General features: G+C 48.7%; 1 protein-coding gene across 4 annotated transcripts in view; it reads left to right on the top strand.

Moving 5' to 3' along the window:
• Positions 1-13,576, top strand: part of Gga3 (golgi associated, gamma adaptin ear containing, ARF binding protein 3) — a 33,167-nt gene that overhangs the window by 7,261 nt on the left and 12,330 nt on the right. For 3 of the 4 annotated variants that reach the window (XM_037201215.1, XM_028889743.2, XM_028889745.1), the window contains exons 2-16: positions 3,430-3,514; positions 3,612-3,687; positions 5,936-6,034; positions 7,867-7,990; positions 8,232-8,335; positions 8,803-8,883; positions 9,262-9,399; positions 9,947-10,028; positions 10,108-10,224; positions 10,549-10,794; positions 11,039-11,106; positions 11,389-11,711; positions 11,932-12,152; positions 13,023-13,192; positions 13,316-13,426. In XM_037201215.1, coding sequence (XP_037057110.1) covers positions 3,430-3,514; positions 3,612-3,687; positions 5,936-6,034; positions 7,867-7,990; positions 8,232-8,335; positions 8,803-8,883; positions 9,262-9,399; positions 9,947-10,028; positions 10,108-10,224; positions 10,549-10,794; positions 11,039-11,106; positions 11,389-11,711; positions 11,932-12,152; positions 13,023-13,192; positions 13,316-13,426 — 2,045 coding nt within the window. The remainder of the gene's footprint in view (positions 1-3,429; positions 3,515-3,611; positions 3,688-5,935; positions 6,035-7,866; positions 7,991-8,231; positions 8,336-8,802; positions 8,884-9,261; positions 9,400-9,946; positions 10,029-10,107; positions 10,225-10,548; positions 10,795-11,038; positions 11,107-11,388; positions 11,712-11,931; positions 12,153-13,022; positions 13,193-13,315; positions 13,427-13,576) is intronic. The other variant, XM_037201216.1, reaches the window with a different exon arrangement.

The raw sequence follows: 13,576 nt of genomic DNA, 5'->3' as shown, positions 1-13,576 counted from the left end.
TTTTTTTAAAGATTTTTTTTATTTATTATGTATACAGTGTGTTCTGTCGGCACGTATCTCTGCAGGCCAGAAGAGGGCACCAGATCTCATTACAGATGGTTGTGAGCCACCATGTGGTTGCTGGAAATTGAACTCAGGACCTTTGGAAGAACAGCCAGTGCTCTTAACCTCTGAGCCATCTCTCCAGCCCCTCTTTTTGGTTTTTTGAGACACGGTTTCTCTGTGTAGTTTTGGTTCCTATCCTGGATCTCGCTCTGTAGACCAGGCTGGCCTCGAACTCAGATCACCTGGCTCTGCCTCTCAAGTGGGATTAAAGGCGTGTGCCACCACTGCCAGTCGTCGCCTCACTTTCTAAATTCAAACTTTGGTCACTAGCGTCTTCCTGCTGAAGTCAGACCAGAAGCCCTGTCAGGTAGAACCAGCCCCAGTCTAAGAAGACCTCTGCTCAGATCCCCGTTCTTGGTGGAAGGGTGGTGGGTTCTTAGGATTCAGTCCTCCACCTTACTGGTGATTTGTGGGTGGGGAATACAGAATTTTCTTTGTAACCCAAGCCACCAGAAATGCCTGACCTTCCTGCTTCTGTCTTACGAGAGTTGAGATTGTAGACATCCATTGGCATGCCAAACTTACCTGGTGCTTTATGTTTGTTTATTGGTATTGGTCATTAAACCAAGAGCCTTGTACATGCTTGGAAAGTCCTCTACTACTGAGCTATATCCCCAACCTTCTTTTTCTGTTTTTCTATTTTCTTTTTCTTTTTTGATTTTTTGAGACAGGGTTTCTCTGTGTAGCCCTGGCTGTCCTGCGTCTCACTCTGTAGATCAGGCTGGCCTCCAACTCACAGAGATCCACCTGCCTCTGCCTCTTGAGTGCTGGGATTAAAGGCATGTACCACCAGGCATTTTTTCCCCTTTTTAAAAAAATTGTGAAGCAAGTCAAGCAATGGTGGCACACAACTTTGATCCCAGGGAGGCAGAGGCAGGCAGATCTCTGTATGTTCAAGGCCAGCTTGGTCTGCAAAGCAAGTTCCAGGATAGCCACAGCTACAAAGAGAAACCTTGTCTCAAAAAATTTGTGAGACAAGGTCCTGTTAAGTTGTCCAGGTTAACCTTAAACTTACTTTGTAGCCCAGGCTAGCCTTGAACTTTCAGGCCTCTTGCTTCAGCTTCTCACTCAGTTGGCATTACAGGCCTATGCTCTCAGGCCTAGACCAAGTGGTGATTTTTAAAGTTAAGAAAACACAGCTTGGTGTGGTGATGCATGCCTACAATTTTAGTACTTCACATGCCAAGGTAGGAGGATCATTGTGAGTTCAAGACCAGCCTGGACTGAAGTATAAGAATCTTAAAAGAGGGTAGTGATGGGCCCGGGGGGGTGGTGGTGGCACACGCCTTTAGTCCCAGCACTCGGGAGGCAGAGGCAGGCAGATCTTTGTGAGTTCGAGGCCAGCCTGGTCTCCAAAGCGAGTTCCAGGAAAGGTGCAAAGCTACACAGAGAAACCCTGTCTCAAAAAACCAAAAAAAAAAAAAAAAAAAAAAGAGGGTGGTGATGGTGTTGAGGTGGCTCAGTCAGTGAAGGTGCTTGCCACCAAGTCTGAGTTTGATTCTCACATGATAAAGGAAAACTCACACCTGGCTATGATGGCCAATGCCTTTGATCCCAGCACTCAGGAGACAGAGGCAGGTGGATCTCTGTGAATTTGAGGCCAGCCTGTCTACTGAGAGGAGTTCCAGGACAGCCTACAAAGCTACACAGAGAATCCGTCTTTTTTTTTTTTTTTTTTTTTTTTTTTTTTTTTTTTTTTTTTTTTTTTTTTTTTTTTGAGACAGGGTTTCTCTGTGTAGCTTTGCGCCTTTCCTGGAACTCGCTTCGGAAACTAGGTGGCCTTGAACTCACAGAGATCAGCCTGCCTCTGGCTCCCGAGTGCTGGGATTAAAGGTGTGCACCACCACCGCCCGGCTGAGAAACCCTGTCTTAGGGGACAAAAAAAACCCACTCACATGACAGGAGAGAACCGATTCCTATAGTTGTCTACCGACTTCCACATTCACAGTACTTGAGCCTCACCCATGCCTCCACCCCCACCCCCAAGTAAATAAGTGTAAAGAAGACGAAAGCAGCCACATTTAGAACCAAAATCTAGAAACTTAGGAGGTTAGTTTGTGTAATGTTGGAAGGTCTGTCACTGCAGAAGATCAAGGCTCTTGGAGAAAATGTGTGGCTCAGACTTTCTCTTTTCTCTGGGCACAGAGAGCAGAATTCAGATCTGCATCAGAGCCTTTCACCACCCGCAGCTGAGCCATCTTCTTTTCGCACATATGCCAAGTAGCAGGAAGGAGGCCAAAGCAAGTGTTCTGGGCTTTACATCTAGTGCTGGAATTCTAGAACTTCTGTAGCCCTCAGAATGCTCACAGGATTTGTCTGTTCTTGATCATTGAAGGCAGTTTAAACAGGGTGCTGAATCTGTTTATGCAGGGGAAGACTGCACAAGATTGGTAGGTGTTTAATTAGAGCCAAATACATTTGTAGAGGGTCCTGTGCAACTTCAGAAATCTTTAAAGCATTAAGAGAGGTTAGGTCGGGCTGGAGAGATGACTCAGCCGTTAAGAGCACTTACGTTAAGAGGACCTGAGTTCAGTTCCCAGCACCCACATGGCAGCTCACAACTATCTGTAACTCCAGTTTCAGAGGATCTGACACCTTCACACCAGTGCACATAAAATAAATTTAAATAAAAAAACATACCATTAAAAAAAAAGAAAGGTTGGGCTGGAGAGATGGCTCAGCGGTTAAGAGCACTGACTGCTCTTCCAGAGGACCTGGGTTCAATTCCCAGCAACCACATGATGGCTCACAAACACCTGTATTGAGATCTGGTGCCCTCTTCTGGCCTGCAGGCATACATGCAGGCAGAACACTGTATACACAATAAATAAATCTTTAAAAATAAATAAATAAATAAATGAATGAATGAATGAAAGAAAGAAAGAAAGAAAGAAAGAAAGAAAGAAAGAAAGAAAGAAAGAAAGAAAGAAAGAAAGAAAGGTTACGTCTAGAAAATGTTTATGAAGGATCAAGGATCTGTAGGTTTTTCAAGACAGGGTTTCTCTGTGTATTTTTGGTGCCTGTCTTGGATCTTGCTCTGTAGACCAGGCTGGCCTCAAACTCACAGAGATCTGCCTGCCTCTGCCTTCTGAGTGCTGGGATTATGGGTGAGTGCCACCATCACCTGGCTGCTTTCTCATTTTTTTATTGCAACTTCCAAAAATATTAGGCAGAAAGCAGGATTTATATTGTTGTCTGGCTTAACTGTGGAAACATCCTTATGAAACAAATTTGGAAGCAAACTTACTGTGTTTAAAAATTATGAAGACAACCTTGTGTTGTGAATTGCTCTTCTAACAGTTTTCCTCTGTTTTGTGCCCCAAGATAAAGCTACCAATCCTTCTAACCGCCAGGAAGACTGGGAATATATCATTGGCTTCTGTGATCAGATCAACAAAGAGCTTGAAGGGTGAGTGCCAGTGAGAGAGAAGGCTAAAACCTGACCAAGGAGGGCTGGCCAGATGGCCCTCCATCTGCAGACTGACTGTAGTGTGCTTGTCTACCAGGCCCCAGATCGCTGTCCGACTCCTGGCTCACAAGATCCAGTCTCCACAGGAATGGGAGGCAGTGCAGGCCCTCACGGTAGGTCTTTGCTGTCAGAGATGAAAGCAGTGGAAATTCACTCGCTCAGGTCTTTCCTCACACACCCATTAAGCCATCGGTGGTAATCAGGCTCATGCCCAAAGTCCAGTGATACAGGTTGAGCATTTCTAGAACATGTCTATCAGCTGGTCTACAAGTACCCATGCCTCTAGACCTAGCACGGAGGCTGCACAGGTGACAGAGGGATCCCAGAGGCGGGACCTTCAGTCCAATACAGGGCTCAGAGAGGACTTAAGTAGTCTTGACTCTTGGCTCATGACAGAGTCAAGCAGATTTCTGTGAGATCAAGACCAATCTGGTCTACAAAACAAGTTCCAGGACACCCAGCACTGCATAGAAAAACCCTGTCTCAAAAAAGAACAAAAAAGTCAGTCAGCCAAAGAAAAGCCTGGGAGATCCAGTTGGTGGCATACCTGAAGATGCCATCGGTACTAGTGAAGATGTCATGCTGATAGTCACAGGCCACAAGGGCAGAGGTCAGTATTTGGTCAGGCAGTGAGGGGAACATTCTGGTGCTTCCCTGCTCTCCAGACAACAGCCAGATTTAGAGACTCTGGGTCCTTTCTGACCTTGACTTCATTTGGTTCCTGGAGACAGAAGAACAATGGTGTGTAGAGGTCCAGGTGCAGTGCTCTTTCCCTGTGGAGCCAAGACCTTTACAACAGTGATTTTCCAGGGCAATCAAGCTCTTCATTTGGTTGATTGATTGATTGATTGAAGATGTCTCAATCCTTCTGTCTCCATCTCTAAAGTGTTAATACTACAGGCATGTGTCACCATGCCTGGTTTGCAGGGAAGGCAATTTTGGTCTCCAGAGGACATTTGATAGTGTTTGGGGATACTTTTATCGTAGAGGGTAGTGTAATAGTGCTGCTGGCTTCTAGAGAGTGGTAGCCAGGGGTGCAGCTAAATATCCTGAAATGTCAGCCAGGCTGCAGTGGAGAAACCTTGCTTTACAGAAACAAACCACTGGGAGCTGGGGAAGCTGGCTCAGTGGTTAGGAGTACTGGCTGATCTTCCGAAGACCTGGGTTTAATTCCCAGCACTCACATGGAAACTTATAACCATCTGTAACTCGAGTTTTAGGGCATCCCATGCTCTCTTCTGGCCTCCTCTAGCACTATACACATGTGGTGCACAGACATACAGGCAGACAAATACCTGTATACATAAAACAAAATCCTTCCCTAAAAAAAAAATCCTTCCCTATGTATGTGTGCTTATTTTAAAAAGAAACTACTGGACATGTTATCACATGCTTTTTGGTTTATCAAGACAGGGTTCCTCTGTAGTTTTGGAGCCTGTCCTGGAACTCACTTTGTAGCCCAGGCTGGCCTCGAACTCAGAGATTCACCTGCTTCTGCCTCCCAAGTGCTGGGATCAGAGGCTTGCGCCACCACCACCCAGCCTATCATATGCTTTTAATCCCAGCATTTGTTACCAGACACTTAATTCCAGCAGCACTCAGTAGACAGAGGCTGGCAGATCGCATTGAGTTCCAGACTAACCTGCCTCAAAACAGAAAAGCAGAGACAGACACCGAGGGACTAGGGGGGTGGCTCCGTTGGTAGAGTGCTGCGCTGGCATGAGGACCTGAGTCCCTGCGACCTGCAGGAAACCAGATGTGATCCTGGGTGACAAAGACGGCCGACACTGGCCAGCCAGCCTAGACTGATTGGTAGTCCTAGGCCAGTGAGAGTTCCTGTCTCAAAACAAGGTGGACTTCAGTTAAGGAAGGGTGCCTGAGGTTAACCTGGCTCCTACACACGTACGTTCAGACCTGAACACTGCCGTGTGCGAGCTGCATGAATGATGGGGCCCCAAGCAGAATAGGAACGTGCAAAGAAAAGGAGGCAAGGGAAAGGCCCCATCATCTAAATGATGTGCACCATTTCTCATAGTGAATCCCTTCACCTGGGTCAGGTTCCTTAGTGCTGCGTGGGGCAGTACTGAGCTCCTCCCCTTGCCTCATACAATATTAAGGATCCTGCCTCAACTTGATGTGCCATGCTGTGTTCAAGGCCATGGGAGACCTGCCCCTTTCTGAATGGAGATGGAGGAGGAGTGGAAGGGGAGGAGGGTGTAGGTGGGAATATCCTGAAGTGCATAGGACACTCCAGATTGGAAAAAAAAAATGTTATTTAAATAAAATATATATTAAAAAAATGCTGTATGTCTCAGGTGCCATACCTCTTGTCACAGACTGCCTCTCTCTGTGTGGCTGCAGGTGCTAGAGGCATGTATGAAGAACTGTGGGAGGAGATTTCATAACGAAGTGGGGAAGTTCCGGTTTTTGAATGAATTAATCAAAGTCGTCTCCCCAAAGGTCAGTTGATAGCAATATCCTGTGTTCTGGGAGCTTCTTTTATGTCCCTTCCTTTTTTACTGGCTTTTCTGGTCATTTAACATCTTCACAGAGATGATGCTCTGTGTCCTGTACTTGTAAACCTGGTTCCTAGAAATACCAATGACTGATCAGTCTGAAGTCTGAGTAGCCTCCTGATGGTCTCCCAGCATAGACATGGCTGTATGTGTCCAGGAAAAGTGGAGAAAGCTAATACTCTGGGTCTGGAGAGATGGCTCAGAGGTTAAGAGCACTGACTGCTCTTCTAGAAGTCCTGAATTCAATTCCCAGAAACCACATGGTGGCTCACAACCATCTGTAATGAGATCTGGTGTCCTCCTCTGGCCTGTAGGCATACACGCAGACAGAACACTATAACAATATATACATAATAAGTAAATCTAAAAAAAGAAAAGAAAAAAGAAAGAAAAGAAAGCTAGTACTCTGTGCTCCTAGCCTACAATGGATACAAAGTTTTGCTTATTTGCTCCAATGGCCGGGGGTCTGTTGGGTAGCTCTAGACAGAGGGAACCACATCTCACGTTGGTGGCATTCCCAGACAGTCCTTCAAGGAGATGTGGTTGTAGGGCCCTGGAGATATGGCTCAGCGGTTAAGAGCACTAGCTGCTCTTCTAGAGGTCCTGAGTTCAATTCCCAGCAACCACATGGTGGCTCACAACTATTTATACTCAGATCTGATGTTCTTTTCTGGTGTGCAGGCATACATGCAAATAGAGCATTCATATACATAAAATACATAAATAAATCTTTAAAAGAAAAAAAAAAGCTGGATGGTGGTGCCAGGCACACTTTTAATTCCAGTACTTGGTAGGCAGAGGCAGGTGGACCTCTGTGAGTTCAAGGTCAACCTGGTCTACAGAGTGAGTCCAGGACAGCCAGGGCTGTTACACAGAAAAACCTTGGCTCAAAAAAACAAAAAAAGAAAGAAAGAAAATGTGGTTATCAGGCTGGAGACATGGCTCAGTGATTAAGAGCATTTGCTACAGTCCCAGAGGACTCATGTTCAGATCTCAGCACCCACATTGGATGGCTCATGAATGCCTGTAATTCTAGCGTGATTGGCATCCGACACCAACTTTTGACCTTTATAGGCACCAACATACTCATGGGGGAACACTCACATACATAAAAATAAAAATAAATCTTTACTGGGCTGGAAAGATGGCTCAGAGGTTAAGAGTATTGACTGTTGCCAGGTGATGATAGCGCATACCTTTAATCCCAGCACTCAGGAGGCAGAGCCAAGCAGATCTCTGTGAATTTGAGGCCAGCCTGGGCTACCAAGAGAGTTTCAGCAAAGCTACACAGAGAAACCCTGACTTGAAAAATAAAAAAAAAAAAAAAAAAAAAAAAAAAAAAAAGAGTATTGACTGTTCTTCCAGAGGTCCTGAGTTCAATTCCCAGCAACCACATGGTGGCTCCCAACATCTGTGAGATCTGGTGCCCTCTTTTGGTCTTCAGGATACATGCTGTATACATAATACATAAATAAATCTTTAAAAAAAAAAATCCTCACAAGTGTGTTCAGTTCACCCTTAAAAATAAATAAATAAGTCTGTACTACGTTGCCCACCTTTTTCAGTGTCTCAGGCAGCTTCTGCATGGAAGTCCAGGGAGAAGGTCTTGGCCCTGTTCTGGCCGCAGGCTCTGTCACTCCCATCCCTACTCTGTCACACACTAGAGTGCTGGGTTTGTTCAAGTAGACTTGTGAACTGGAATGGGGAACACGCTGTGAAGAAAGCAATTCTCCTCAGGGTCTCAGTTATTAGACTCTGACTTCCTTTTGCCTCTAGTACTTGGGAGACAGGGTGTCTGAGAAGGTGAAGACTAAGGTCATCGAGCTGCTTTTCAGCTGGACACTGGCCTTGCCGGAGGAAGCCAAGATCAGAGATGCCTACCATATGCTGAAGAGACAAGGTGTGTGTTGACCTCTCCATTAACCTCAGGGTGGCCCTGAGTGCTGGTCACAGCAAAGAAGATAAAGGAATGCTGGGGTTCCCAGGGCCCTGCCCTGTCTCTTCCTGTAGAGAGTTGTCGTGAGGCTGAGATGAGAGCAGGCTGCTCTTTTTCTAGCTCCTCATAGGGATTTGGGCCGCGATGTGTGAAGGACAAGGTAACCATTGCCTAAGCACGTACTCTGTCATTTGTGTCTCCTCAGGCATAGTGCAGTCGGACCCCCCCATCCCCATGGACAGAACGCTCATCCCCTCTCCCCCACCTCGTCCCAGAAACCCTGTCTTTGATGATGAGGAGAAGTCCAAGGTAAAGTCCATCTTGGGCCTGGAGTCTTTTAGATGACTTGTGGCAGCGGGGTGAGTGTGTCAAGGTGGCTTTTTGTTTTTAGTTAGTTAGTTATTGTTTTCAAGACAGGGTTTCTGTGTATAACTGCCCTGCCTGTCCTGGACTCACTCTGTAGACCAGGCTGACCTCGAACTCACAGAGATCCGCCTGCCTCTGCCTCCCAAGGGCTGGGATTAAAGGCGTGCGCCACCACTGCCCGGCTGCTTTTGATTTTTTGAGACAGTATCCCACTGTAGCCTAAGCCAACCTTGAACTTGATATCTTTCTGCCTCAGTCTCCTGAGTGGTGGCATTGTAGGCTTGAGCCACCCTACCAAACATGAAATGGGGTCTTGCTTGGTATCACAGGGAGCTATAGTTTCTTCTAGTCTGCCCAGTGAGGCTGGGCACATGCTCCCCTTCCTTCACTTTAGACACCTTCTCTTCCAGCTTTTAGCCAAGCTGCTGAAAAGCAAGAACCCAGATGATCTGCAGGAAGCTAACAAACTCATCAAGTCCATGGTGAAGGAAGTGAGTGGGTCCTGGTCCTCTGGGTAGTGTGGGGCACAGAAGCATGTCACCACAGAGCAGAAGTCCTTCCCCAGAGATCTTAGGCCTGTCTTGTCACTCTGCACCAGCCCTGAACTGGAGTGAGTTTAGGAGGGGCCTTGTATTGTCTATGGGAGAAAGCAGTAGAGGAGTGGTGGGTGTGAGTGGTGGAGGGGGAGGTCTCACTAAAAGAAGAGCCCAGGGTAAGTCTGAGGCCTGCAGTCTTAGGAAACAGGCTAAGCAGAGCTCTGAGACTTGGCCTCTGCCCTTGTACTGTTGGGTAACGAAGGAGCCCTGCCTGGTGGTCGAAAGGCAAGCTAGGTGAACTTGTTTTTTCCTGCACCCTCTTGGCTGAGGCAGGATGAGGCTCGAATCCAGAAGGTGACCAAGCGCCTGCACACGTTGGAGGAAGTTAACAACAATGTCAAGCTGCTCCATGAGATGCTTCTTCACTACAGCCAAGAGTACTCGTCGGAGGCTGACAAAGAGCTCATGAAGGTAAGCTGCTGTGAGCAGAAAGCTCCATGCTCGCACTGCTCCGCCCCAAGTGGGATCCCGGTCTGGTGAGGACATGCTTGCTTTCTGGGCTTGTTCATGACAGCAGAGGGCAGTGTCCCTGTTTATACAACTAACACTCCAGGTGCAAGTGCTACAGCAGGGGGATGAAGGACAGTGCTTTTATTTCACACAGCTAACAGCCCTGGGGCAGATGCTTGCCCGAGACTCCAGTCAGTGTCTAGGTGCTCACTCCTCCTCTCCGCCTTTAAGCCTTGGGGACACGTGGGTTGGAGACTCCCGAGACCCTGATGGTGACGTTGTAGCTTGGCTGTGTTTTCTGAGGCACACATCTCGTCCACCATTTGAGTGACTTTGAGTTGATACAAAGACTTGGGCAACGTTGTTGAGTGAATTCTGACAGCACAAAGATGCATGCTCTGGTCCCAGTTCTGCCAGGAACTAACTGTGGCTGTAGGGGCATCCCACATTGAATCAGATAACTTCTGAGAGCCTCTGTAGTTGATGTTTATGTCCGGGTCTCTCTCAGGAGCTGTTTGATCGTTGTGAGAACAAGAGACGGACATTATTTAAATTAGCCAGTGAGACAGAAGACAATGACAACAGCTTGGGTGAGCATAAAGAGTACTTGGCAAGGATCTGTGTTAGAGTCGTCATGGCCCTCACAGTGAGGAGTCTCTTTTGCTCTAGGGGACATCCTGCAGGCCAGTGACAACCTCTCCAGGGTCATCAGCTCTTACAAAACAATTATTGAAGGGCAGATCATCAATGGTGAGGTGACCACCTCAACCATGCCTGACTCTGAAGGTACATCCTATGATTCCCCATTCTGGGACCCTCCAGACCAGCCCCAAGTCCTGACCACTGAGCCACAAGTGGCAAGTCTTAGGGCCTGAGGGAATTCCCAACCATTTCAAGTGGTCTTTTGCTTCTCAGAGGCAGGAGGTATGCATGGAGATTGTTCCGCTTGCCTTCTCAAGCCTGGTTTTCAATTTCCCTGGAGAAATGCTACTGATTTGGGACAGAAGCTAAAAGCCTTAGTGCCTGTGTCCGGCTGGGGTCCTGCCTCCTGCTACACAGGCACTACATTGACCCTGAATGTTTTTGTTCCTCTTGTGTCGACCCATCCAGGAAATGACCACTGCAGTAACCAAGGCACCCTCATCGACCTTGCTGAATTGGACACCCCCTGCAGCTCCTCCCCAGTGTTGGCCCCAGCGCCTGCCCCAGCCACCTCAGGCATCCCTATCCTCCCTCCACCCCCCCAGACCTCTGGGCCTCCACGAAGCCGGTCATCCAGCCAGGCTGAGGCTCCCCCAGGGCCTGAGAGCACGAGCAGTGCCCTCTCCTTGCTAGATGAGGAGCTCCTCTGCTTGGGTACGTGCAAGGGCGGCATTAGAGGAAGGGTCTCTAGTGTGCTTTGTCGGTCAAGGTATGGGGGCCACTGTGAATGCCAGGGTGAACATGGCTCCGGTGCAACTCAGCTGTAAGGGAATACTTTCTCTGTACCCATTCATCAAGTAACGTCACTTGTCTTATCAAATGACCATTCTTCAGGGAGTTGGGGGTTGCTGCCTCAGCCCAGGATCTCATCTCATTGAGTTTTCTTTTGTGTTCTTAGGCCTTACTGACCCAGCCCCCACTGCTTCCAGAGAGTCAGCTGGAAATAGTCAGTGGCACCTGTTTCAGGTAGAGGCACAGCAATGGCTACATCACTAAAGTGCCCGAGGACCAGAGCTCACCGGTTACTTAGTCTGTGCCTGGCTGCACTTTGCTAGATCCAGAACGGCTGTATTCTCTAGAGCTCTGTCCACTGTAGCTGGGACATGCTGCTTCCAAGGGTTGTTCCCCAACATTTAGTTCTGTGGGTCATGATGGGATAGCTCAGGAGGACTGACCCGGTGGGTTATAAACTGTGGTGTTACTGCAGCCCTCCTAAGCCTTTACACACCTGCTGTTCCTGTTGTACAGAATGAACCATCATCAGACCTGGACTTTTTCAACCCCAGGCCCGTGTCTGCGGCCTGCTGCCCCTCAGATGGATCTCTGCTCCCTCCCCCAGTGTCTACCTCAAGTACGTCCCACGCTCCACTGCCTGCTCCCTTCCCAGCTCCTGTGGTCCCAGCCAGTGCAACTGCCCCCAGCACTGGTTCCTTCTCGTTCTCTTCTGGACCTGCCCCAGCCTCGGTTCCAAAGGCTGATCCCACAGCCCCAGAGTGCCACAGCTCAGCACTGGGTGACAGCAACTCGCACCGCCTAGATGCCCTTGATCAGCTTCTGGAAGAGGCCAAAGTGTAATGGATGGGAGAAGAGAGGGTGGCTGAGGGTGGAGTGTCATATGCAGGTCAAAAGGGAGGCTCCAGAGGACGGGGTATGGGGATCCCTTTTGGTCCTGTTAATTGGGCTGGAAGCTGGTGGCCCTGGGTAGCTAGGGATTGGCCTTGGTTGAGGGGTTGCCCAGCAGTTCTAGCCTGCCCTCTGACTTGTCCTCTGTCCTTCCTTCCTTCCCCCCAGGACCTCAGGCCTGGTGAAACCTGTTTCTTGTTTCTCTCCTGGGGCCACCACCTCCCCGCTGCTTCCCACCTCTACCCCAGCCAGGCCTCTCCTGCCCTTCTCCACGGGGCCTGGAAGCCCTCTCTTCCAGTCACCAGCCTTCCAGTCCCAAGGCAGCCCTCTGAGGGGCCCAGAGCTCTCCCTGGCCAATGTCCATGTGCCCTTGGAATCAATCAAGCCTAGTAAGTGTTGGAGACAGGCAGCAGGCCGCATGGCCAGTGTTTACAGGTGTGTGGTCAGTGGGTTCTGACTGCAGGGGTCACTTATGGTTAAGGGTCTACTTGCCTGCTGTCTTAAATTTTTTATTTATTATTTTATTTTATTTTATTTTTTTTCGAGACAGGGTTTCTCTGTGTAGATTTGCACCTTTCCTGGATCTCGCTCTGTAGACCAGGCTGGCTTCGAACTCAGAGATCCACCTGGCTCTGCCTCCCGAGTGCTGGGATTAAAGGCATGTGCCACCACCTCCTCGCTGTCTTAAAAATTTTTTAAAGATTGTATTTTTATTATGTATGTTTGTGTGCCTCAGTCCATGCATGTGCTTGACATGTGTACAAGTTCCCACAGGGGTCAGAGAGCGTGGCAGAACTCCTGAAACTGGAGCTGCAGGCAGTTGTGAGCTGCCCAATGTGGGTGCTGGGAAGCTAGATCCTCTTCAAGAATAGCAAGTGCTCTTAACCACTACGCCATCTCTCCAGCCTATCTCAGCTTTTTGTTTGTTTTGTTTTTCGAGGCAGGGTTTCTCTGTGAGGCCCTGGTTGTCCTGGGACTCACTCTGTAGACCAGGCTGGCCTTGAACTCACAGAGATCCACCTGCCTTTGCCTCCCGAGTGCTGGGATTAAAGGTGTGTGTCACCACAGCCAGCTCTACTCACCTTCCTACAGCAGTTGTGTATCTTGGCCTCTCCAGTACTCACAGGGGAGCACAGTTCAGCCACACTTGCTTTTCTCCATCCCGCTTGGCTTCACTGAAGAAACATTGGGGCTCTGGAGTGCCTTGGGTATTCTCTCCTGTCCTATTCTATACTCACTAATGTGACACCTCCTTGCAGGCAGTGCTCTTCCGGTGACAGCCTATGATAAAAATGGCTTCCGCATCCTTTTCCACTTTGCTAAGGAGTGTCCCCCAGGACGGCCCGATGTGCTGGTGGTGGTAGTGTCCATGCTGAATACAGCTCCCTTGCCAGTCAAGAGCATTGTGCTGCAGGCCGCAGTGCCCAAGGTATCTGCCTCCCTTATCTTGAACCTACTATGTTGGCCGCCATTCAGTGGCCAGCAGGTAGCAGTTGGTCTCTGTCAGACACCTAGACCATTCCCTTCAAAGGAGCTTCTTTTTTATCTTCAGTCAATGAAAGTGAAGTTGCAGCCACCCTCTGGGACAGAACTTTCTCCGTTTAGTCCCATCCAACCACCTGCAGCCATTACCCAGGTTATGCTGCTGGCCAATCCACTGAAGGTAAGCATGGGAGATTCCACAATACCCACCTGGTCCTGCTGCCCCAATTAGGACACAGGAGTGCCACCTCTGCGCCTCTTGTCTGAAGTCCTGGCATAACCTGTAGCAGTAACTCCTTCCTGTCCCAGGTTAAGGGACTGAGCATGGGTA

Source organism: Peromyscus leucopus, chromosome 8b, assembly GCF_004664715.2.
Source record: "Peromyscus leucopus breed LL Stock chromosome 8b, UCI_PerLeu_2.1, whole genome shotgun sequence".
Classification (NCBI taxonomy): Eukaryota; Metazoa; Chordata; class Mammalia; order Rodentia; family Cricetidae; genus Peromyscus; species Peromyscus leucopus.
Note: the sequence above shows the minus strand (reverse complement) of the source record. Positions and strands in the feature narration are given on the sequence as shown.